Here is a 25,606-nt window from a genome sequence, read left to right as displayed (position 1 = left end):
CTCCCAGTTTCGGTTTCCAAGTACTGATGCAAAATGCTGACCAAAATACTGCTGTGTAAAAGTGGTCTAAGATACGGCGCTTTATTTTCTTATTTGTTGTCTAAGTGGGAGCTTTGGCAACGCAAAAGCTAAACGTAGGGCATAAACTTAGCTGGCCCCACTACAAAGATCAGTGTGGCGGTTGGGACATGCAGACATCACTGGAATGTGGCACAGTAAGTTCTTTAAACCATTTTAAAAATTAGGCAACTTTGCAAATAGTCTTGGTTACAATTATTCAATTTTTGTGGGTCCACAGCACCTATGCAGACCTATATGTCTCCGTGATTACATACTACAAACAAACCCTGTGTAGTCTGTTCTTACAATCATACTCCCATCCATCTGTCACCTATTTCTAGCTAACATACTTTTGATAGGTTGCAAATGTGTATATACCCTTTAGACTTTATTCAGACATACGTAAATATTGTCCATGTGACGGCCGTTGTTTTAACGGCCGCCACAAGACTGCATGTATTTCAATGGGGCTGTTCACACGGCGTAAAGGGCCCGTGAAAAAATAGGAAATGTCCTATTTTTGTCAGTTTTCACGGGTCCCTCAAAAGACTCAAGTCTATGAGGGATCCGTGAAATTGGGTCCTGCACGGGTCCCCACATCCGAGTTTATACTTGTTCGTCTGAATAACCCCATAGGCTAAGTTCACACGTAGTATAAACGCTGCAGAATTTCCACAACGGAATTCTTTGCGGAAATTCCACAGCATTTACAGTAGCAGCAAAGGGAATGAGATTTAGCAAATCTCAGGCACACGTTATGGAAAAAAAAACCACAGAAAAGCCATGCGGAAAGTGGTCTGCAGTACGACTTTCAATTCCGCAGCATGTCAATTTATGCTGCATGTTCTGTGCGGAGATGCTGTGTGTTTGGCACATGGACTTCAATGAGGAGCATAAATTCCGCAACAGATTTGTTTTGTCAGCGGAAACGCAGATTTCTGGGAGATATGTAATTGCATTTTTTAGTGATTCCTTTGGAGATTCTGCTGCAGATTTTCCGTTGCAGAAATTCCGAAGTGTATCCTGTGTGTGGGAACATACTCTTAGGCTGAATTCACACAAGCGTGTGCCTTTTGCGCACGCAAAAAACGCAGCGTTTTGCCTGCGCAAAAGGCACTTGACAGCTCCGTGTGGCAGCATCATATGATGCGCGGCTGCGTGGTTTTCGCTCAGCCGCCATCATTATGACTCTCCGTTTGGATGTTTGTAAACAGAAAAGCACGTGGTGATTTTCTGTTTTCATTCATCCTTTTCACAGCTGTTGCGCGAATCACGCTGGTCGCTTGGAAGTGCTTCCGTGTGACATGCGTGATTTTCACGCACCCATTGACTTCAATGGGTGTGTGATGCGCGAAAAACGCCGAAAGAATGGACATGTCGTGACTTTTTCACCAGCGTAAAAATCACACACATGTCTGCACGGCCCCATAGACTAATATAGGTCCGGGCGACGAACGTGAAAATCACGCGCATTGCACGGACGTATATCCCGTCCGTCTAAATAAGCCCTTAATCTATTTTCCAAAGCTGCCAATGATAGATGTATTTTCCGCAATGCTTAGAATGCATGTGAAAAATACAATATAATTAATTAAAATACATTTGAAAAAATAATTCATAGAATGCTGTAATTATGGAATATGACACCGCCATCACAGTGTGGTCATCGGCTAATGTAGCCTCCCCTCAAATCTAGATCTATATGCAAAGGGTTCTATAGTGCATCATTCAAGTAAGTGTAAGGCCAGGATCACACACACAGTTTTGATGCAGTTTTTGTGGCAGTTTTTTTTTTTAGCCAAACACAGGGGTGGACACAAAAGGAACGAGATACATCAGTCTTTTCTTTATACCTTTCCTTCCTTTTGGATCTATTTTTGGCTTTGGCTCCGAAAACTGCATTGAAACTTTGTGTGTGATCCTGGCCTAAAAGTACAGATGCCTTCTGTGAACAAGAGCATATCTATCATGTGTGGCATGGCTGATGCCAGAACATAATTAATGGCTTTTGATATAAAAAGGTCCTTGGTATACGCTCGCGCTGAGCAATATAAATCACCAGAATCTCCTGAACTTATTTCCATTTGTCCAAATAATAGGAGAAATGAAGATCTTGATAGTATTTACTATTTTGTTAGCGGCTGCATGCAGCCAAAAGACTTTTGTTGGGTAAGTACACTGTTTATTTAAAAAAAATAATAATCTTATTATCTGAGATGTAATTGAAATGAGTATTGAATAGACCTATTGCATGCATACCTTTAGGGTGCGCTTACAGATAAATGAACACTAGGCTCTCCAGCATTTAGGATATTACTAGATTATGACTGCAAATTTCAACCGCTATAAGGATAAATATATTTGCAGCCTAAACCTGTTCTTACTAGACTTTAATGCATTTTATTCTCTGGTTCTTATAAGTCCTAATACACAGGGAGGCACACAAAGTCCCTGCAATGTCCTTAGGGGAAATAATTCTGTAAGGCTTCGTTCACATCTGTGTCAGGACTCAGTTCATGGGTTCCGTCAGACCTTTCCATCAGGGGAACCCATGAACGGAAACCAAATGGAAACCATAGCTTTACATTTGCATTACCATTGATTTGTCTCCGTTCCGTAAGGTTTTACGTTTTTTGTTGGCGGAATCAATAGTGTAGTCGACTAAACTATTGATTCCGCAAAAAAAACGGCATCGGAAGGAGCATGCCACTATTTTATTTTCTGTAGGATACATAACTAATCAGAAAAAAGCTCTGTATGCCTCTTTATGAAATGTAAGGCACACAGAGGTACAGTAGAGGCTCATAGAAGTCTATGGGTGCTGTATTACAGCTCTGTTCATTTCAGAGGTTGTACAAAGCTGTAATATGCTTGTGTGCATGACCCCTAACTCATGAACTATTGTAATCATATTTCATATTGCACCCCAATAATCATTTTACATATTTTTAGAAAATGGTTACTTTCCAAACATTTAAAATTATTATTGGGGTGCAATATGAAATATGATTATAATAGTGACTTATACAATATTGGCATCTTGATGGTTTACTAGTACATCTGCTTTTTTTTTTAGATCTTAAAATAATTATTCTGCCAGCTGGATCACATACAGACTATATACCTACTATGTATACACTCGCAGCATGGCCCACATACTGGCATCAGTCAGTTTATATTGATGCCAATAGGCTTAGCAGATAGATAACAACCAGAACAGACTGTTGCAAGTTTTCAAGAGACATCTACTGTAAATGAGGAGCAATGTCAGAAGTAGTTAAGTTATTTTTCTATATTTTTGATACAATGTCATCTCGAAACGTTCAAGTGCATTGAGTCTTTTTGTCCAAATGTGACTTATGTTTTGTACTTTTAGCACATACAGAGACAAAACTGTACATCTTCTGATCCTCAGATGATATTATAATACTAGTATATGTTATTGCTAGGCTTGTCATTATCCAACATATAATTCATGTCGTGAAGTTTTACTGGCAGAGAAGCATCGCACTTCTTAACTCATTTTTATTTTCTATGGATTTAGAGATCAGGTTCTACGTGCTCATGCCAAAGACAATACACAGTTGGATATATTAAGAGAATTGGAAACCATGAAACATTTACAGGTACCACTGCTACCTTCATCACAGGCATTATAGGCTTTTAACCAAAATACCAAACCTGGGTCAACTATGCTGTTTTTTTCCGAACTGATGTAATAATAATTATGACCAGCAGATGTCAGTTCAATGTTCCTCAATTTTTCCAAATCCTGTTGTATATCGGTCAGCGTATAGAATGAATAAGCTTTCAAATGCACACGTACATTAAAGAAGCACTCCACTTTTTTTTTTTTTGCCCCTCCATTTGTACATTGGTGTTTCAGTGGGGTGCTGTGTGTAGAAATACTTACCGATCCATGCATCTGGTCATTTTCAGGCCCAGCGCCGCTCATGTGATCTTCCCTCTGACCTGTCTGGAATCGCTGTGCTTTTGAGAAAATCGGAACTTAGGCTCTCAATGCATTACTATGGGAGCCAGAACGAGGGTCCATAGGAATGCATTGAGTGCATGATTTCCAGTTTTCTCAAAAGCAGCGATTCCAGACAGGTCAGAATGTGATCACGTGAGCGGCGCTGGACCCAAAAACAATGTGATGCACGGATCACTAAGTATTTCTACACACAGCATCCCACTGAAACACCAATGTACAAATGGAGCTGGAAATTAAAAAAAAAGTGGAGTGCTTCTTTAACTTTTGCCATAAAAAACTTGTAAATAATAATGATGATTATATTTAACTACCATTAGTATTTTTTTCATAAGAAACAGCAGCATAAAGGATTTGTAGCATTTTCTCAATAAACTTGATTAGGCTAGGGGGCTTCTTTATTTTTGTGCAGAGAACCAATCCCCTCTTCCCTTACACACATTCATATGTAAAAATCTCAGCTACCTGTATCCACCACTAGGGGGCTGATCTGTTCCTTTAAAGGAAAGGTGTCACGGAAAAAAAAAATTTGATATCAATTTGCATTTAGTGTTTTATTATAAAATCTTTTATTTATGTGTGTGTTTGTTTTTTACTTTTTTCTTTTTTCTAACTTTTACTTCACTATGGGGGCTGCCATTTTGTTTTTCATCTCTGTATGTGTCGATTAACGACACATACAGAGATGGAATACGGCAGCTACAGTGCATAGGAGTCAATGAACGGGAGCCGTTCCATTGACTTTGCTCTATGGCTCTGTTCTGCGCAGACGCAGGTCAGAGTCACACAGAGCAGAGCAGCTGTTTGCAGGGAGAGAGCAGGCGCCATCTTGAAGACCAGCTGCACTGCAGGTAAGATGTGTGTCTCTGCATGTCCCACTCTCTACCTCACAGACCCCTGCTCTCGTGACCCCCGACGGGCCCCCCCCCCCCGAAACGGCCCCCCCTCCCTTGTGTGAAGGACACACAATGAAACTGTACTGGGAAAGCCCTGAACGGTAAATCTCGCTAGTTGTGCTGAGACTGTTTGGGGATGTGACTAATGAACCTCTCAGTCTCAGCACAATTAGAGAGATTTATCGTTCAGGGGTCTGGGAAAGCTGGATGACCACCATTACCCCTCCTACTGGAGTGTGAGAGGTTCATTAGTCACATCCCAAAACACACTCCAGTAGGAGGGGTAATGGTGGTCACCCAGCTTTCCCAGAGCCCTGAACAATAAATCTCTCTAGTTGTGCTGAGACTGAGAGGTTCATTAGTCACATTCCCAAACAGTCTCAGCACAACTAGAGAGATTTACCGTTCAGGGGTCTGGGAAAGCTGGGTGACCACCATTACTCCTCCTACTGGAGTGTGAGATTCATTAGTCACATCCCCAAACACACTCCAGTAGGAGTAATGGTGGTCACTCAGCTTTCCCAGACCCCTGAACGATAAATCTCTCTAGTTGTGCTGAGACTGAGAGGTTCATTAGTCACATCCCTAAACACTCCAGTAGGAGGGGTAATGGTGGTCACCCAGCTTTCCCAGACGCAGATATAACCAGGAAAGGGCTGGATGGACGGGCTGATGGTGCACAGGCTTTTTGGTGACCCCCCTCAGTCATGTGATCGGACCTAGGTTACCGGTTCATCAGATGGGGTTCATGTGACTATAAATCTGTCCATAACAAGAGACAGTGCACTCAGGACAAGCCCTGCCCCCATGCCGTAGTTGTATGGTTCTGTCTGCGGTGATGGCGGTGGGTGGCTCTGACACCCGCCTCCCCCATCGGGTCATCTCAGGACAGAAGGGGTGTCCGGATTGGAGACACTGCGCCGCACCTGTCCTCAGGTTGTGTCTGGTATTGCAGTTCACCTCCATTGAAGTGAATAGGACAGAGCTGTAATACCACACACGACCTGAGGACAGGTGCGGCGCCATGTTTTCCTGGACGACCCCTTTAAGACTTTTCCCGTGTGTGTGTGGCAGAGCGGAGTGTGCACGGGCGCCGCTGATACTTCATAGCTGCTTATCAGCTGTTTTGAAGAATCAGCGGCGAGCACCCCACCCCCCACACACACACACACACAAATCCCCCAAACACGCAAAATCAAGTGTAATCAAGCGTTTTTTATGTGTTTTTTTGCACGTAAAATGTACAACAAAAAAAAAACATGTCAAATACACGGCGTGTGAACCGGTCAACTGAAAAGTCATTCACTTCACTTTCATCATTCTAAGGCTGGGTTCACACGACCTATTTTCAGGCGTAAATGAGGCGTTTTACGCCTCGATTTACGCCTGAAAAGACGGCTCCAATACGTCGGCAAACATCTGCCCATTCATTTGAATGGGTTTGCCGACGTACTGTGCCGACGACCTGTAATTTTACGCGTCGCTGTCAAAAGACGGCGCGTAAAATAACAGCCTCGGCAAAGAAGTGCAGGACACTTCTTGGGATGTAATTTGAGCCGTTTTTCATTGAATTCAATGAAGAACAGCTCCAAATTACGGCCGTAATTGACGCCTCGCAAAACGCGAGTACGAGCAATTACGTCTGAAATGACGGAGCTGTTTTCTCCTGAAAACAGCTCCGTCATTTCAGACGTAAATGCAGTTAGCGTGTGCACATACCCTAGGGGTATGTTCACACACAATGTTTTTAGCTGAAAAATCGGAAGCAGAACGCCTACAAGCATCTGCCCATTGGTTTCAATGGGAAATACGGTGTTCTGTTCCGACAGGGCGTTTTCTACGTGGTAGTTTTCCAAAAACGGCACGTAAAAAGACGCCCGACCAAAATGAAGTGCACATCACTTCTTGGGACGTTTTTGGAGCCGTTTTTCATTGACTTTATAGAAAAACAGCTCCAAAAACGGCCGTTAAAAAACGCGAGTTTGATTAAAAAATGGCTGAAAATCAGGAGCGGTTTTCCCTTTGTTTAGTAAGCGTGTGAACATACACTTAGCCTTTTGGTGTGTTTTAGAACTTCTTCCAGCTGCAGAATCACACCCAATATGGCTGCCGGACACTGCTTAGCAATTTGAAGACACCTTTACCTGGCTTGTGAGAGGGGGGGGTGAGGTTCCCTCCCACATTTACAGCAGCTGTGAGTCAGGTTGCTTTGCCTTATTCACCTTGCTCCCCCTGGTGGCCAACATTGGAAAACATGTCAAATTATTATTTAATTTTTAATACTTTCCACCATACGGAAAAAAAAAAAAATACAGCAAAAAACTTAAAAAATCTAATAGAAATAAGTAACGACACTTAAAAAAAAAGGTTTAATTTGCGACACATTCCCTTTAAGGAGAACCTATCACCTGCCAAAAAAACTGCAGCTCACATCTTAGTTAGCATGCAGGCGCCTCACAGATTCTGCCACTTTTTATTTTTTTCTTCTAGCCCCCACCATTGCTTAGATATCGGTGCCTTTATTTCTGGTGTCCGATATGCAAATAAGGCCTTTGACTGTCAAGTGGGCGGGTAACACCTGTCACTTGATAAGTGGGTAACTGCCCACCTTACAGTGAAAAGCCTCCTTTCTCATATCGATCACCATAATTAACGGTCCCGATATCTCAGGAACGGTGGGGGCTAGAAGAAAAAAATAAAAAGCATTAGAATCTGTTGGGTGCCTGCAATCTATCTGAGATGTCAACTGCATTTTTGTGTGCAGGTGACTGGTGCTCTTTAAGTCAATAGTAGCTGTATAGAACTATATACATATTGGTCTCCTAATAGTTGGAACAGACATCCAAAGTTTTTAAAAGTTGTGTGGGGCAACAAAGGGACAATGCTCTGTATTAACCCGTTAATGCTCCAGGACATACTATTATGTCATGATAACTGCATCGTTCGCGCTCCATGACATAATAGTATGTCATGGATGAAACACTGCACTGTTCAAGCCGGGCGCGTTCATGAGCTGTAATAGCTGCTGTTTCTGACAGCAGGCTATCACAGCTCAGTGTGCAGGGACCGATCGCGGTGGTCCCCGCCGATTAACCCCTCAGAAGCCGCTTTCAATAGCGATCGCGGCTTCGTAGGGGCTAAACCGCCATCGACGGCCCGCTACATGATAGCGGGCGGCGATGGCTACTATAGCAAACACAGTCCTAACAATGGACTCTGGCTATGCCATCTACGGAAGCATAGTGGGTCCTGACAGAGTCAGGACCCACTATGCTTGCTGTCAGCGAGTAGCTGACAGCTCTAATACACTGCACTACACATGTATTAGAATTGTGATCAGGGCCTCCTGCCCTCATGTTCCCTAGTGGGACAAAGTAAAAAAGTAAAAAAAAAAGTTGTGTAAAAATAAAAAAGTCATAAAAGTAAAAATCCCCCTTTTTCACTTATTAGTCGTTTATTATTAAAATAAATAAATAACTAAACAAACAAACTATACATAATTGGTATCGCCGCGTCCGTAACGGCCTGAACTACAAAAGTATTTCATTATTTATCCCGCGCGGGGAACACCATAAAAGAAAATAATAATAAACCGTACCAGAATCACAATTTTCACTTCATCTCCCAAAAAATGGAATAAAAAGAGATCAAAAAGTCACATGTACATAAAAATGATACTGATTGAAACTACAGTTCGTTAAGCAAAAAAGTAAGTCATAACACGGCTTTCTTGATGGAAAAATAAAAAAGTTATGGCTCTTAGAATAAGGCAACACAAAAAGTAAATGATTTTTTACAAAAAGTATTTTATTGTGCAAACGCCATAAGACATAAAAAAAACTATAAACATAATGTATTGCCGTAATTGTATCGCCCCGCAGAATAAAGTGAATAAGTCATTTATAGCGCACAGTGAACGCTGTAAATTTTTTTTTATAAAAAACAATAGTAGAATTGCTGTTTTTTAGTCACTATGCCTCATAAATAATAGAATAAAACCAATCAAAAAGTCGCATGCACCCCATGAAAACTATAATGAATTCCTCAAGGGGTCTAGTTTCCAAAATGGGGGTCACTTTTAAGGGGTTACCCCTGTACTGGTACCTCAGAAGCTCTGCAAATGTAACATGGCGCCCAGAAACGAATCCAGCAAAATCTACACATCAAATAGCGCTCCTGCCTTTCTGAGCTCTGTTGTTTGTCCAACCAGCAGTTTATGGCCACATGTGGGGTATTGCCGTAATCGAGAGAAATTGCTTTACAAATGTTTGTGTGCTTTTTCTCTTTTATTCCTTGTTGAAATTAAAAACGTGTACCTTTTATTGGAAAATTTGATTTTCACTTGCACAGCCTAATTCCATAAATTGCAGCAAAAAACCTGTGGTATCTAAATGCCTACCATACCCCTCGATAAGTTCCTTGAGGGGTTTAGTTTGCCAAATAGGGTCATTTTGGGGGGGTTTCCACTGTTTTGGCACCACACGACCTCTTCAAACCGGACATGGTGCCTAATAAAAAGGAGGCCTCAAAATCCTCTAGGTGCTCCTTTGCTTCAGAGGCCGGTGCTTCAGTCCATTAGGGCCACTAGGGCCACATGTGGGATATTTCTAAAAGCTGAAGAATCTTGGCAATAAATATTGAGTTGCCTTTTTCTGGTAAACCCTTCTGTTTTACAGAAAAAAATGGAATAAAAAGGATTTTCTGACAAAAAATTTAATTTGTAAATTTCACCTCTACTTTGCTTTCAATTCCTGTGAAACACCTAAAGGTTTAATAAACTTTCTTCATGCTGTTTGAATACTTTGAGGGGTCTAGTTTCTAAAATCGGGTATTTTATGGGGGTTTCTAATATATAGGCCCCTCAAAGCCACTTCAGAAATGAACTGGTACCTAAAAAAGAGGCTTTTGAAATTTTCTTCAAAATATGAGAAATTGCTGCTTATGTTCTAAACCTTGTAACATCCTAGAAAAATAAAAGAATGTTCTAAAAATGATGGCAACATAAAGTAGACATATGGGAAATGTGAACTAGTAACTATTTTGGGTGGTATAACCCTCTGTCTTACAAGCAGATGCATTTGAATTCAGAAAAATTCTATTTTTTTCACATTTTCTCAAAATTTTGCACAAACACTGAATATATCGACCAAATTTTACCACTAACATAAAGCCCAATGTCCCACGAGAAAACAATTTCAGAATCGCTTGGATAGGTATAAGTATTCTGAAGTTATTACCACATAAAGTGAAATATGTCAGATCTTAAGGCATTTAGGTGCACAGTAGCCATATTAATTATATTACAAAATGCTCCAAATCATTTATTCTGCAGATATCATAGAAATCAATTGTAGTGGTTGTTATACTTTACCTCGTCAGTCGCCTTCAGCTATGAAAATGTAATTCTAATGTTTCTTTCTTATTGTGGCCTATTGCTTATATGCTTAAATGGAGGGGGCCATTTAATTATTGCTATATGTGCTGAATGACAGGTCTATTGTACTGCAGAAAACTAGATCCGCAGGATTGCACCTCTAATAATGTGGCAGAAGGAAAATGCTGCATGCAGATTTTTCTGATAAATTCTTACAGAGGAGTTCAGAGCATTACTCCTCTTCCTAGAGACTACGTATATGTTAGTATATTAGTCCAATACTTTGCAGTTTCCATAGGGCATACACACTGTGATACGTATGAGAATGTATGTGTCTCTCATATGGCAGCCCCGCAGGTTTAATGATATTAACGTAAAATAACTTATTTTCAGATTGATTATTGGCGCAGTCCTTCAAGGACAAATCTACCTGTGGATATGAGAATTCCTAATGCCATTTTACAGCAAGTAAAGGTGTTTCTGGAATCTAACAGCATCGATTATTCCATCATGATAGAAGATGTTCAGGTACCTTTAAAATCTATAAAATCACGCAATTGTTTATTGGTGGCTATCCCGTGAACACTTGTATGTTTGCAGTAAAGAAACACAAAACTGAAGTTTTTAGATGGTGCCTGTATCCTTGGTATAGACTATTTGCTTTTTATAATGAGCATTATTCTGTTCATACACAGCAAGAAAATATATAAGTAAAAATTAAACCTTATAAACAACAGATTGAAATTGCAGCTTGGGAAAGCAATCCGAAATCGTAAATCTGAAATTTGGCACAAATAGTTATTGTAGCCTCATTTTTTTTATTATTATTATTATTATTATTATTATTATTCTGAATATACAAGACTGATATAACACAACATTGTATATTCTGTGCTAAATGCACATCACAGGGTCCCAGCAGATACAAACACCATACTTTACTGCAGATATTGGTTGTCCGGACATCATTGCGCTGCGTTGTCACACTTCACTCCTAAATTTTCTACTCCTGCATGAATTGGTTGTTTAGGCGAGGGCACAATTGGCAGAAATAGGAGATGTATGTTATAATGTTATCATTTAAATATAAAGTGACCAGAAGCATGCGGACACCTGACTATCACACCTACAGTATATGAGCATGTTGGAAATCCCATTCCAAAACTATGGATGTTAGTATGGAGTTGGGCCCCTTTTTGCAGATATAACAGCTACCACTCTTCTGGGACGGCTTTCAACAAGATTTTGAAGTATCTGGGTATTTTTGCCCATTCATTTAAAAGAACATTTATGAGGTCAGACACTGATGTTGGACATGGTTTGGCTTGCAATCGGTGTTCTAATCCATCCCAATTATGTTCGACGGGGTTTAGGCCAGGGCTCTGTGCAGGCCACTAGATTTCCAACACACTGAACTTATCACACCATGCCATTATGGACTTTGCTTTGTGCACTGGGGCACAGTCATGCTAGGACAGAAAAGGGTCTTCCCACAAAGCTTGAAGCATACAATTGTCCAAAATGTCTTTGTATGCTGAAGCATTAAGATTTCCCTTGACTGGAAATATGGGACCAAGGCTAACCCCTGAAAATCTGCCCAAGACCATTAGGGCATGGCCCCACGTGGCGTATTTCTTCCGCAACTGTCCGCATCAATCCCGCACAGAATCTGCGTTGCAGATTCTGTGGCGGATCTGCCCAAAATGTGCAGTAAATTGATGCGGACTAGCCGTTGCGTATTGAGGTGAAAGTACTTCCCTTCTCTCTATCAGTGCAGGATAGAGAGAAGGGACAGCACTTTCCCTAGTGAAAGTAAAAGAATTTCATACTTACCGGCCATTGTCTTGGTGACGCGTCCCTCTTTCGGCATCCAGCCCGACCTCCCTGGATGACGCGGCAGTCTATGTGACCGCTGCAGCCTGTGATTGGCTGCAGCCGTCACTTAGACTGAAACATCATCCTGGGAAGCCGGACTGGATAAAGAAGAAGGGAGTTCTCGGTAAGTATGAACTTCTATTTTTTTTACAGGTTGCTGTATATTGTGATCGGTAGTCACTGTCCAGTGTGCAGAAACAGTTACTGCCGATCGCTTAACTCTTTCAGCACCCTGGACAGTGACTATTTACTGATGTCGCCTAGCAACGCTCCCGTAATTACGGGTGCACACACATAGTCACCCGTAATTATGGGAGCCCCATTGACTTCCTAAGTCTGGCTGTAGACCTAGAAATACATAGGTCCAGCCAGAATGAAGAAATGTCATGTTAAAAAACCAATACGCTCCACAGCACACATAACATCTGCGGACTTCATTGCGGAATTTAGAATCTCCATTGAAGTCAATGGAGAACTTCCGCAATGAGTCCGCAACCAGTCCGCCACAGGTCCGCAACATCCATTGTATGCTGCGGACACCAAATTCCGCACCGCAGCCTATGCTCCGCAGCGGAATTTTCTGCATCGTCTAAACGAACACTACTAAAAAGCAGTGGAAGGCAATGGAGAAACGGGTCCGCTGCGGATTAACGCTGCGGAGTGTCCGCAGCGGAATTCCAGAGCAATTCCGCCACGTGGGGCTTTGCCCTTATCCCTCCTCCCCAAAATTTCACAGTAGGTAGCGTTCTACTGTCATCTGCCAAATCCAGATTCTTCCATCAGACTGCCAGTGGCGGCTTGCTTTACACCACTCCAGCCGACGCATTGGCATTGTTCTTGGTGATCTCAGGCTTGTGTGCAGCTGCTGGACCGTAGACACTCATTAAGCAGCTGATGTCACTTCCAGAGGTAGTTTAGAGCTCTGTAGTAAGTGATGAAACAGAGAATTGGTGATTTTTACGCACCAAAGCACTCCAGCACTCTTCAGCCCTGCTCTCTGAGTTTGTGTGGTATACCGCTTCAAGCTTTTGTTACTCTTAGATGCTTCCACTTCACAATTATATCACACTTAGGCATCATTTACACGAGCGTAATATACGCGCGTGCGACGCGCGTGCTTTTCACGCGTGTCGTACGCACCTATATTAGGCTATGGGGCAATGCAGACAGTGCGTGAATTTTGCGCAGCGCGAGCACGCTGCGTAAAACTCACAACATGTCCTTTCTTTGTGCGCTGTTCGCGCATCACGCACCCATTGAAGTCAATGGGTGCGTGAAAACCACGCAGGTCGCACGGAAGCACTTCCGTGCGAACTGCAAGGTTCGCGCAACAGCTGTCAAACTCTGAATGTAAACAGAAAAGCACCACGTGCTTTTCTGTTTACAAACATCCAAACGGAGTGTCAAAATGATGGCGGATGCGCGAAAAGCACGCAGCCGCGCCTTCATACACTGATGACACACGCAGCTGTTAAGTGCCTTTTGCGCACGCAAAACGCAGCGTTTTTTGCGTGCGCAAAACGCACACGCTCGTGTAAATCGGGCCTTACAGTGAACTGGGCAGATCTATCAGATACAAGCAATGTATGTCTTTGGAGATTGCATGGCTGTGCTTGATTTTATGCACCTGTTTGCAATGGGTGTGGCCACATACTTTTGCCCATAGAGTGTATATAGGAGTATACTTAGAGTATATCTTGGCCTGGTTCAGTTGCTTGAGTCTTTTCCATATTTTGCTGTTATATTATCATTTACCTATATTTTCTTTTTCTTCTTAGGAATTACTGGACCAGGAGCAGCAGGAAATACAATCTGAAAAGTTCCGTCAGAGAAGTACTAATAGCTTTAGTTATTCCACCTATCACACAATAGAAGAGGTTAATACACATCTCATTCTTATGAATTCTAATTCATGTGTAATGCCAGTGTTAAAGTGTCACGTTGGGTTCGTGGACCCACTGGGCCGTACCGCATTGGCAGTATGGCAGCTGGCCAACAGGGCGCAGGTTACAGTCTATAGTTCGTATAGGGTACCCATGGCAGCTCGGACAGTAGCAAGGCAGGCTCAGCTGGGACTAGGCAGCAGGTAGAGGTCAGGTGTGGTGTAGCAGGACAGGCATGGTACACAGCACAGCACGACTTAAGCTCAGCACAGCACCTGACCAGGATAGCACGGGATACAGGATACAGGAGCAGGGAACACTGGGAACTGGGAAACACTAGGAGACCATTTGCATAGACAAACTTAGGGTACGACAACAACGCTCAGGCATGGGAGGAAGGGGCTGAGCCCTTCTTATTGTGCTATGGGCCAATTAAACAGAAAGTCCGGTGCGCGCGCTGCCCCTTGAAGACACGAGTGTGCGCGTGCACCCTACGGGACCCGGCTGAGGTGAGTGGAAGTGAGCGCTGGCGTCTCCTGAGGAGACTGGGGCCAGCGCTCGCAGATCTATGGCTGCGGGCTTCAGGAGTGAGCCTGATGGCCCGCGGCTGTGGGCATGACATAAAGACTAAAGGTGACTATAGTTATAGAGTTAAGTTGTATGAAGCTTCAGGTTAAGGTGACAATCTGGTGAAATTCTGACACAAAGATATGCTCCCAAATCCTAAAGCCAACATGTGCCTGGGAAAATTTGGATCTGGCAGGTTAGATTTTTTTCCTGTACATTGTCCATTGTTGCCTTTTATAGACTTACCTGCTAAGTATCAGCTGGGTTTGTACAAATAAGCATATATATATATAACTGTTTTCCATCTGTCCCCTAGTTCTTGCAAACACACATTCTTTATGTTGTAGAAATGAACATGATCAAATCAAAGGGTATTTTTATAACTAGTCTGCAGTGTTAGGACACGTTCACACGTGGCAGAATTTTTCCCAGAATGTTGGTGCAGATTCGGGGCAATTACGCAACGAATCTACAGCAACATTTGCATATTTGACAGGTAATTCAGACGTTGCAGATATCACAGCGGACTTGCCACAGATTTCAGTTTTTGCAAATTCCGCTTCTTCTCCGCAATATAATGAGCATGCTGTGGAGGGAAAATTCTGCACTGCGGCCTAATTTCCGCGCAGTTATTTTCTGCAACGTCTGAACTAAGTTTCCTAACAATGAATAGAAACAAATCTAAAAAATGGCTGCTGCAGAATTCCACTGCGGACTGCAGCAATTCCGCCACGTCTGCATGTGGCCTTAGGGTATGTTACATGTGACAGATTTGTGGCAGAATTTTTTGTTCCATACCTCTGAATGAGGTTTGTAAAAATCCATGCACGTTGTAGAAACAACCAGTCTGGAAATCTGTTCCATACATGTGATTGTGGTTGTCTCAGCATCATGTGCGTGGATTTGTGCCAATTTCATTCAGATGTTTATAACAGAAATTTTGTCAAGAAATCTGCCACGTGTGAACATACTCTGAATACACTGTATACTAAACAAACATCCATTTGTTTCCAATTATTTTTGAGTTGCCATAGTTCCAGTGAAGTATATCTCCCCAAAGCGTATACATCTGTATAAGATCGGCAATTAAATTCGAAAGGAAAACAATATGGGAAAGAAATAGCTAAACTTCAACATGGTGAATAGCTATAGGTTTGAATGTTTTCCTGGAATATTTTCATTGAAAAGATTTATAAATGTCTATTTAGGCTGTGTTCACATAAGCATTCAGAGGCTGAGGTTGATATCAAATTATTCAGATTTCTATGATGTCATCGTAAATACAAAGACAGGTAAGTAGACGGTAGGCCATCAACAAATATGAAAATTGTCAAGGAAGTAATCATAAGGCTCATACGTCAAGTCTACTCCTGTAAAAGATCATATTCTTAAGCGGAATTCTGAAATTGGAAGGTTTTATTATTTGCAAGCTACACCCTAAAAATGTCCTCTCTGCACTAACCTTATGTAATTTCAACATACAAGAGCTGGATTATAGCATGGAAAACCCCTGCAGTCACCATGGTCTAACTTTATTGTGCTCATATTAAGAAATTGATTTAGGAACTTTACAGCATTACTATTTGGACACTATATAGCGCTTTGCCGCCCTATGGCACTGTTGTACGTGTAATTCATGGCACTTTTAATATGGAGCTATTATGAGGGCAAGTTATTGTGCTGTTCTTTAGCATGGTTTGGTGTTATTATTTAGGCACTATGTGGAACTTTTTCGGGGGTTGTATTACACTAATATTACCTTACGTTGTTCTGGCAAAGGATTACCACCCATGTTTGCCCGGGAGACTCCACAGTCCTTGATCTGGCCCTGAAGAGGGTAAACTGAAAATTTGAGCATATTAATGTTTTAAATTAAAATAATTATTGTATAAATCCCATGGAAACTTCAACCATGTACCTATCTATAAGTATTACTAGCATTGAAAATCATACATTTACTGGAATCTATTTCCTTTTTTTTTCTTCTCCAGATTTACAGCTGGATTGACAGTTTGGTGATGGAATATCCAAAACTGGTCAGCAAGATTGATATTGGTCAGAGTTATGAAGGTCGTCCAATATATGCTTTGAAGGTAAAGATGAGCGCAAGGAACTGCTGGTATATTTGTATATTTATGTATCTGTGTGACTGGGCAGTTTACCACTGCCTCCAAAATGGCTGTCTACAGTGGGTGGGAAAAGTCCTGTTTAAGTTGAAATACTTTACCTTTCTATATCTTTTTCAGTGAGGGTTTATGATTTGCATTTTGCACTGCATATTTGGGTAGATCATTTTTACTGAGAAATGGTAACACTAAATGTAGAAATTAATAATAACACAGGCGTTAGATTCCTCCTGAACGCTTCCATTTTCGGCTGGCAGTTGGAAGGTATCAGAGCTTAGCTAAGGGGCTTCAGGCCATTTTTTTCAATACTTCTTGTTGATCGGCGCTTGTTTGCTCCTTTCACATGATCGCAAGTATTAGGGTATGTTCACGCGCAAACTCAAAAACGTTTGAAAATACGGAGCTGTTTTCAAGGGAAAACAGCTCCTGATTTTCAGACGTTTTTTGAGCAACTCGCAATTTTCGCTGCATTTTTTACGGCCGTTTTTGGAGCTGTTTTTCTATAGAGTCTATGAAAAACGACTCCAAAACGTCCCAAGAAGTGACCTGCACTTCTTTTTCGCGGCCGTTTTATTACGCAGCCGTAAAATAATGGCCTGTCGGAACAGAACGCAGTTTTTCCCATTGAAGTCAATGGGCAGATGTTTGGAGGCGTTCTGCTTCTGATTTTTCGGCCGTTTTTCGGCCGTTTACGGCCCGAAAAGCGGACGAAAATAGTCCGTGTGAACATACCCTTAGGATAACCGATCCTTAATATGATCGTTCGTCTCCATACATTTTGCATCTTGTAGGCAAGCGACCGTTTGCTTGCCTGCATAAAAGATGCGATCAGGCGATGAACGGGCATTTGCTCGTTCGTCAGCTGACTGCTGCCCTGTTTACACAGGGCAATGATCAGGGATCAGTGTTTGTACAAGTGTTCATTCGTCCGATCATTTGCCCATGTAAAAAGGCCTTTAGTGTTCATGGTCTCCAATTGCAGACATAACAGTGGGGGAGACTTCTTCTACAGCCAGTTGCCTTATAGCCACACGCAGGATTGTGAAAAGTATGGAATAATAGCTGATCTCCTGGGACACATATAGAAGAATTCTTTATATATTTCTTCTAGTCATAATTGCAATATAAAACAAAATATGATGAAGGGAGAAGAGCATAATAAAAGAGGAATTGATGGATTTAAAAAAAAAATAAATAATAGTTTTGTGTATTCTGTACCTTTAAAGGTGTGCAACAGTAAGATAACATCTGTATAGATTTCCACATACTTTTCACACATTATTTTTTATCTGTTCTAGTTTAGTACTGGTGGAAACAAACCAGCCATATGGATCGACACTGGAATTCATTCTCGAGAGTGGATTACCCAGGCCACTGGTGTTTGGACGGCTAAAAAGGTCGTTACCAAGAACTAACATGTTTACTTTAGTAATACATAACTACTGTTATCCATCTACGTCACATATATTTTCAATAGAAATGTTCGGATAGAATATTGTATATCATATACAATAATATACCTTATATTTATGCACATTCCTATGGTATTTATAGATTGCAAGCAGCTATGGTGTTGACTTATCACTTACTGATATTCTAAAGAACATGGATATATTTCTGGAGATTGTTACCAACCCTGATGGTTATGCATACACCCATAGTACGGTAAGATTGTCACTTGTAAACTGTTCACACTGTGTTTCAGCCCTACATTTGGCATATATCCCAGAAAAAGATCCTGGCATATACGCCAAACGCATCCTTTTGGATTCAATCAGACTTGTATATGTCAGTATGCCATTTTTGTTGTTGCTGTATACGTTTCTTTAACATCATATACTGCACGGTATATGTTTCTTTAACATGGAATACCTGTACAGTGGCATATGTCAGAGCCTTCTGTCAGAAATATACGTCGAGCCATACTTCCGACGTATATGTTTGAATGACGGCTCAGACGTGATGTGAATAGAACCTTACTGACACATTGAGGCATTGTAACAGCGCTGCAGGAAAATACAATTTTGCAACTACCTACCTATTAATACCTTCACACAATAGTAAATGATAGTAAACAGGCAACTTGACACTGTATAAGAGGACAAAATCTATTCCTAACTTCTTGCACTGCACTTGTCTGTAGTCACCAATCCTCCACAGTACTGCCCTTTTTCACTTCTTTTTGGACATGTGTGCTTACAAGTCTGACTTGACAATATCTGTATTGTTCAATTTTGCAGGAAGACTATTATGCCTCATGCACACGACCGTGTGTGCGCCGTTCACTCTAAAGTGAATGGGTCCGTGAAGACTACCGGGTGCCACTCGGATGCTGTCAAAAACGGCCCGAGTGGCACAACGGTCATGTGCATGAGGCATTATACTTTTTGTGTTTTTATGGCTTATTTAAATGATTAACAGTATGGTTTCTTTAGAATCGTATGTGGAGAAAGACCAGGTCTATCAATGTGGGCTCTTCATGTGTTGGTGTAGACCCCAACAGGAATTGGAATGCAGGTTTTGGAGGTACAATACTTGAGTATATGGTTCACATTTCCATGTGAGGTGAAGGAAATTTAGAATACAGGCAAGCCTACATCATACTTAAAGGGATTTTCCCATGAGGGACATTTATGATCCGCTGCCTATGGTTTCCGTTTGTCTCTGTTGTCTATGACAAAATATGTGAGGATGCACTCCAAATTGACTCTTTGTTGGTGCTGTATAGGTTCGGGTTTGGGAACCCACACTATGGATCTATAGAACAAACCTAAAGCACTCCAGGAATACTTGGAACTAAGTTTCAAAAATATTTTATTTTATTCCAAACAGTATTTTTGGAAAAGTGATATCGCTTTTCCAAAAATACTGTTTGGAATAAAATAAAATAATTTTGAAAATTAATTCCAAGTATTCCTGGAGCGCTTTAGGTTTGTTCTATATGTCTCTGTTGTCTGTCTGTTCAGGGTCCCGTTCTGACGGAAAGCTCCGACGGAATGTCAGAACGGGACCCCAACGCACATGTGAACGAAGCCTGACTTCTTTAAAATGGCTTTTTGACAATTTCTGTAATGACGGGGGTAGGGAAACAGACAAGTGAGCCCTAATCTACCCGCCACTCAGTCCCTGCCTACTTGCAACGACCCGCCCTAGGCGACGGGGTACAACTGGGTGACGGTCCCTACGCTCAATAAGTGCACGACAAACAAACAGACAAGGGTACACAGAAGCACGGAAAAATGGGCAGTTGCCCACGGCAACACCGTGAGCAACCAGAGTGGTGAACGAGCCGAGTCAAACCAGGAGTGTACGAGGTACCAAACGCAGAGCAGAAGAGTAGTCAGTAAGCCAGGGTCAATATGAAGCAGGGTCAAATAGTTCAAGAAGCTGCAGCAGGGCCAGGAAACAAAACGAGAAGAATCACAAGCAAGGAGGAACAGGAAAGGCAGGTATAAATAGACAGAGGGCGGGAGCTAGCTCCGTCTGGCCAGGCTGTGATAGGCTCTCCCACTCCTAAGCCTGCCATCCTGAGTGGTGGAAGATGGAGTCAGTCTCACAGACATAGAAGCAGGTGCAGACTGATTACCTATGGGCGTAGACACAGAAGCTGAGCCTGGCAGATCCTTAACAATTTCATTTGAAAATGATCTAACTATATGTTTAATTAATGGTCGATTGTCTTCCCTGATATACTCCCTGATTTGCTAATTTCTGGTGCTAAAGGACCACCCAAACAATCCAACCAACTTAGGACAATAATGTGTTTTCCCTACAATACTTCTCTATGAATATTGCAGTTTTGCACATGGGTTAGTTACTTTGAGAATTCGTTTTTTTTAGCGGTAAGCAGCTCATTTAACCTCTTCTCACTTTGCGCTGTATATATACAGCATGGGTGGCAAGTTGTTAACGCATGTTGCTGTACTGTACATGTATAGTACTCGCATGGCACAGGCACAGAAGCTGAGCCTGCGCCATCAAAAGGGAGTCAGCTGTAACATGCTCACGGCACTTTAAAAAAGTGGGCAGTGCTTAGTGGCAGAGGCTGGCCACCTACGACCTAACAGATGTACTATAATTTACGTCAGAAACTGGCGTAGATGTCACTCTGTAGCACACGTACAGCTAAAGATGCACCAAATTTATTAAGAGGCAGGCACCTCTTGGTTACATCTTACTCCTGTGAGATTGGAATATAAATCTGCCCCATATCTCAGGTGGATAGTAATCTGAGAAAAGCTGTAAGAATCCAAGCCCTGGAAAAATATGTGCAAAATACAACAAATCACTGGTCACTAGCCCCAAGATCAGATTGTTCTCATGAGATAATTTAGTGCCATTTTTTAGAGGATTGTAACAGACAAGTTTATAGTGCTTACAGTATATAAGGAAACGTGGTTGTACATGTGGTTTTATGTTTTTACAGGCCCTGGTTCCAGCAGTAATCCTTGTGATGAGACATATCATGGAGCACATGCTCAATCTGAGCCTGAAGTTAACTCTGTTGTTGATTTTATTTTGGCTCATGGCAACGTGACGGCTATGCTTACCATACACAGCTATTCACAGATGCTTCTCTTTCCTTATGGCTACACTAATGATCTCACACCTGACCACGAGGAGTTGGTAAGAATGAACATCAAATTGCTTGTTGACCTAAAAAAATAATAATAAAGCATAAAAAGAGTCTTCCAGAACACTGATTAGTAAATACAGGTAACAATACCACTTTTTTTTTGGGGGGGGGGGGGGGCAAGAGTCCCATAATAATATTCTTCTAATTATTGTCTATCATTTATCAAGATTTATCTTGATGCTCTACTATCAATATCTACTATTACCTATTATGCATGCATAGACAATGTCATTCCAAGCTTCATATAATATAGCTGACCAGGTAATTGGTACATGAGGCAACATGAAGGTGGACCTGTCAAAGGCCATTATTGAAGTCTAGCTGATTATGATACACACAAGTTATAACGTCTGTCCTCACTATCTGCTGTTTATTTCCTATAGCTTATGTACAGTTGTTTTAACATATTCCCGAATGCTGGTTTACAAACTTTTTATCTCACACTTGGGCCAATCTTATAGGAAACCATTTAACTTATCAGTATGGTTTGTGCATTTAAGAGTACCTAGATACTCTTCTTATGTTTCTGTAGATTCTGTGTTTGGAAAATAGGGACAGAAAATAAATATAGAACTTAATACACACACAAAGTGTTTGAGCCTTGTCTATCCTGACAAATAAGGAAATAGAAAAATTGGTGGTTTATAAATTGAATATTATTTTTTCATCTAACAAACTTAATTACATTCTTAGATGGAGTTGGCCAAAGAAACGGCTAGGGCTTTGGCATCTTTGTATGGAACTCGATATACTTATGGAACCACTATTGCCACCATTTGTAAGTAACATACAGCAAGAATAATAGTCTTATTTAGGGTATGGAATAACAATGTTTAAGCAGAGAGGTAGATGCACTTATATCCTCAAAGCACTAAATATATCAACAACACAAATATTTGTCCTTTTCTGATAATTTGCTACAATGTATCAGTGTAGGTAAAATATAGCAGACAATAGTCCAGGCTGTTCAAGCGGATCTGTCACTTCTTTATGCTGGCGTATACTTGCAGCGCGTGGAGAGGGATTCAGCTGATGAGTCCTGCATTCACGTTTCCCCCACATCCCCCCACCATCCACCTGCTAATTTTACCGATAATACTGTGCATAGGGAGAAAAGTGTCAATCAAAAATTATTAATTGATTAATTAGTATAATATATTAATATACTTGGATTCATCGGCTGCATCGCTGGCCTTGTGCCGTAAGTATAAAATCGACATACTTAGCAACTTCTTCACATTACTAAATAAGTGATAGCATACTGAAATTAGCACGCCTGTCACTACTTTATACTGCCCGCAGACAGGACAGCATAAAGAAGTGACAGATCTGCTTTCAGTTCACAAAGGATTGGATACAATTGTAGAATAATTTCTGCGATATTAGACGAGGTGTTTGCAAGTTTTCAGCCGATAGATGTAAGCATCAGGGGCGGACATACCATTGGTGCAACCTGTGCAGCTGCACAGGGGCCCAGTAGGTAGGGGCACCCATTCCCAACTTAAAAGCTGCTTTGTACTGTCTATTGGATTGCATGTATATTATGAACTATTGACAGTGGCTCAAAATTATAATGAATTGTTAGAGAGACATGAGGGTGGGGTGCTCTTTGATGACCTAATAGAAAGTAAGGGGCCCACTGGTAAGCATGGATGTTTTCATCCATTGATAGTGATGAGAGATCTTAAAAACGGTGAGTCATTGAAACAAAATATATTAGAAAGTTGCAGAACTTTTTATTATCCCGTTCTTAAGCTTTATTAACTAAAAAAAGAATGTATACTGTATCTGTGACATAACAATGCGCAAATAAGTGCTGAATGCAACAAATTTATAATTTTGATATATTATCATACTGTTAGAGACCCATAATTCTAAATCTATGCAAAAAAAATGTTTTAGAGTTTTTCAGGATTTTTTTTTTTTCTTCTTCAGACCAAGCAGATGGTACAACAACCGACTGGGCCTATAATAATGGCATCAAGTATTCCTACACCTTTGAGTTAAGAGACACAGGAAAATATGGCTTCATCCTTCCTGCTAAGCAGATTATACCCACGGCAGAAGAGACATGGCTGGCACTCATGACAATTATGGAACATGTCAAGGACCACCCATATTAACTCTCTATATGCCTCTAAACAATACAGTGTTTAACAAAATGACACCTTTTCTAAACAATAAAGCACATTTTGGTTTATCATGGGCACTTATTATTTCTATAACCAAGAAATGGGTTAGTTTGTCATTGACATCTTCATTACAATAGATATACCATTTTTCTAAATATGTTCTTTTCCTCTGTAAGATCTACGAGTGTTGTGAAAACAATATTGTGACAGCAAGAGTCTACAATAATTAATAGATTCCATTCCACAGGATAGGCAAGATCGGTGGGGTCTGACCTCTGGTGCCACATCCCTTTCATTGTTTACATAGTTAGAGCGGCTTGTCTTCCGTATGGGCAGCACAAAGATGATGCACACAGTAAAGCTTTAGCTTATGAATCATGCAAAAAGTAATGTCACAATAGTAGGATAAAGCACATAGTGATGTTCGCACTACAAGGATAATGTACATAGTCACTTTAAAGTAGTTAGATAATGCATATAGTAATGTCACTGTACAGACATAATGTCACGTTGGGTATGTGGACCCACTGGGCCGTACTGCCTTGACGGTATGGCAGCTGACCAACAGGACACAGGTCACAGTCTATAGTTTGTATAGTGTACCTGTGGTAGCTCAGACAGTAGCAAGACAGGCTCGGCTGGGACTAGGCAGCAGGCGCAGGCGCCAGTCGTGGAACACAGCACAGCATGACTTCAGCTCAACACGGCACTTGACCAGGATAGCGTGAGATACAGGTTACAGGTAGCAGGAACGGGAAACACTGGGAACTGGAAAACACTTAGGAGACCATTTGCATAGACAGACTAGGATAACAACAACAACAAGTCTCAGGCATTGCAGGGAGGGGCACAGCCCTTCTTATAGTCCAGGGTGCTCTGGGTGCAATCAGCTCAATCTCCCACCTGTGTGCGACCTGGCTCCTTGTCTGGACTGAGCTCACGAGCGCACCCTGGTGGTCACTGTGGAACAAGACGGCCGCATGTGCAGACATCTCTGGAGAGAAGGGCGTCGACCGGATGGAAGGAGTTCGTGGTCAGCGACCACGGACGTTACAGTATCCCCCCTCTTACGCCCCCTCCTCTTGGGACCAGAGCGAGAATGAAACTTATTAATGAGGGTAGGAGCATTGAGATTCTCTTCTTGCTCCCAGGACCTCTCCTCCGGACCAAAGCCCCTCCAATCCACTATATAAAATGTTCTTCCTCTTACTTTTTTAGTGTTCACGATCTCCTTAACCTCAAAAGTATCTGATGAACCGCTGGGAGCCACTGCAGGAGTGAAAGTCTTGGAGTAGCGGTTCAAGATCACAGGCTTCAGCAGGGAGACATGGAAGGAGTTGGGGATCTTGAGAGTAGGAGGCAGCCGAAGCTTGTAGGAGACAGGGTTGATTTGTTGCAAAATCTCAAAGGGTCCAAGGAACCTGGGAGCAAACTTGTACGATGGTATCCTCAGCCGGATATTCCTAGAGGACAGCCAGACCTTAGTACCTGAAACAGGGGAGGCTCTCGTCTTCTTGTTTCTACCTTTCTTTTCATGCGGTCGACCACCAGCAGAATAGAACATCGGGTCTGCTGCCAGATTTTTAGAAAGTCCCTGAATGCAGAGTCAGCTGCAGGCACCTGGGATGTAGTGGAAACAGGGAGAGGTATTCGAGGGTGTTGCCTATAGACAATGAAGAATGGACTCTTAGCGGTGGACTCACTAGTGTGGTTGTTGTAGGAGAACTCAGCTCAAGGAAGCAGCTGCACCCAGTCATCATGCTGCCTGGAGATAAAGTGTCGTAGATAGTTCTCCATAATCTGATTTATTCTCTCGACTTGACCATTGGACTCGGGATGGTAGGCAGAGGAAAAGTCCAACTTCACACCGAGGAGTACGCAGAGGGCTTTCCAGAACTTTGAGGTGAACTGAACTCCCCTGATCCAACACAATATGCAGAGGCAAGCCGTGCAGACGGAAGATGTGTTGAACGAACAGATTGGCCAGTCGGGAAGCGGATGGCAGGCCGGTCAGTAGAACGAAATGAGCCATCTTAAAGAATCAGTCCACCACCACCCAGACCATA

At 41.8% G+C, this 25,606-nt stretch overlaps 1 protein-coding gene across 2 annotated transcripts; it reads left to right on the top strand.

The window, feature by feature from the left end:
* On the top strand, positions 1–23,608 carry LOC142747989 (carboxypeptidase A1-like). 2 transcript variants are annotated; one of them, XM_075855101.1, is made up of 12 exons: positions 1–215; positions 2,160–2,229; positions 3,605–3,686; positions 10,715–10,849; positions 13,975–14,073; positions 16,638–16,739; positions 18,071–18,169; positions 18,327–18,437; positions 19,208–19,298; positions 21,199–21,398; positions 22,102–22,186; positions 23,344–23,608. In XM_075855101.1, exons 1-12 carry the CDS (start codon positions 206–208, stop codon positions 23,529–23,531), a joined length of 1,272 nt encoding a protein of 423 aa, XP_075711216.1. In that variant the 5' UTR covers positions 1–205; the 3' UTR covers positions 23,532–23,608. The 2 variants fall into 2 exon arrangements, with proteins under 2 accessions (XP_075711216.1, XP_075711217.1); XM_075855102.1 differs by lacking the exon at positions 2,160–2,229.
* The last annotated feature ends 1,998 nt before the right edge of the window (positions 23,609–25,606 follow it).

Source organism: Rhinoderma darwinii, chromosome 3, assembly GCF_050947455.1.
Source record: "Rhinoderma darwinii isolate aRhiDar2 chromosome 3, aRhiDar2.hap1, whole genome shotgun sequence".
Taxonomy (NCBI): domain Eukaryota; kingdom Metazoa; phylum Chordata; class Amphibia; order Anura; family Rhinodermatidae; genus Rhinoderma; species Rhinoderma darwinii.
This window is presented reverse-complemented; position numbering and strand designations above follow the sequence as displayed.

What these genes read in the sequence shown, in the direction of transcription:
- LOC142747989 (XM_075855101.1), top strand. An exon ending in GTGTTTGGACGGCTAAAAAG is followed by an intron (nt 18,170 to 18,326) that starts GTCGTTACCAAG and finishes TGGTATTTATAG; the next exon opens with ATTGCAAGCAGCTATGGTGT. An exon ending in CACCTGACCACGAGGAGTTG is followed by an intron (nt 21,399 to 22,101) that starts GTAAGAATGAAC and finishes TTACATTCTTAG; the next exon opens with ATGGAGTTGGCCAAAGAAAC.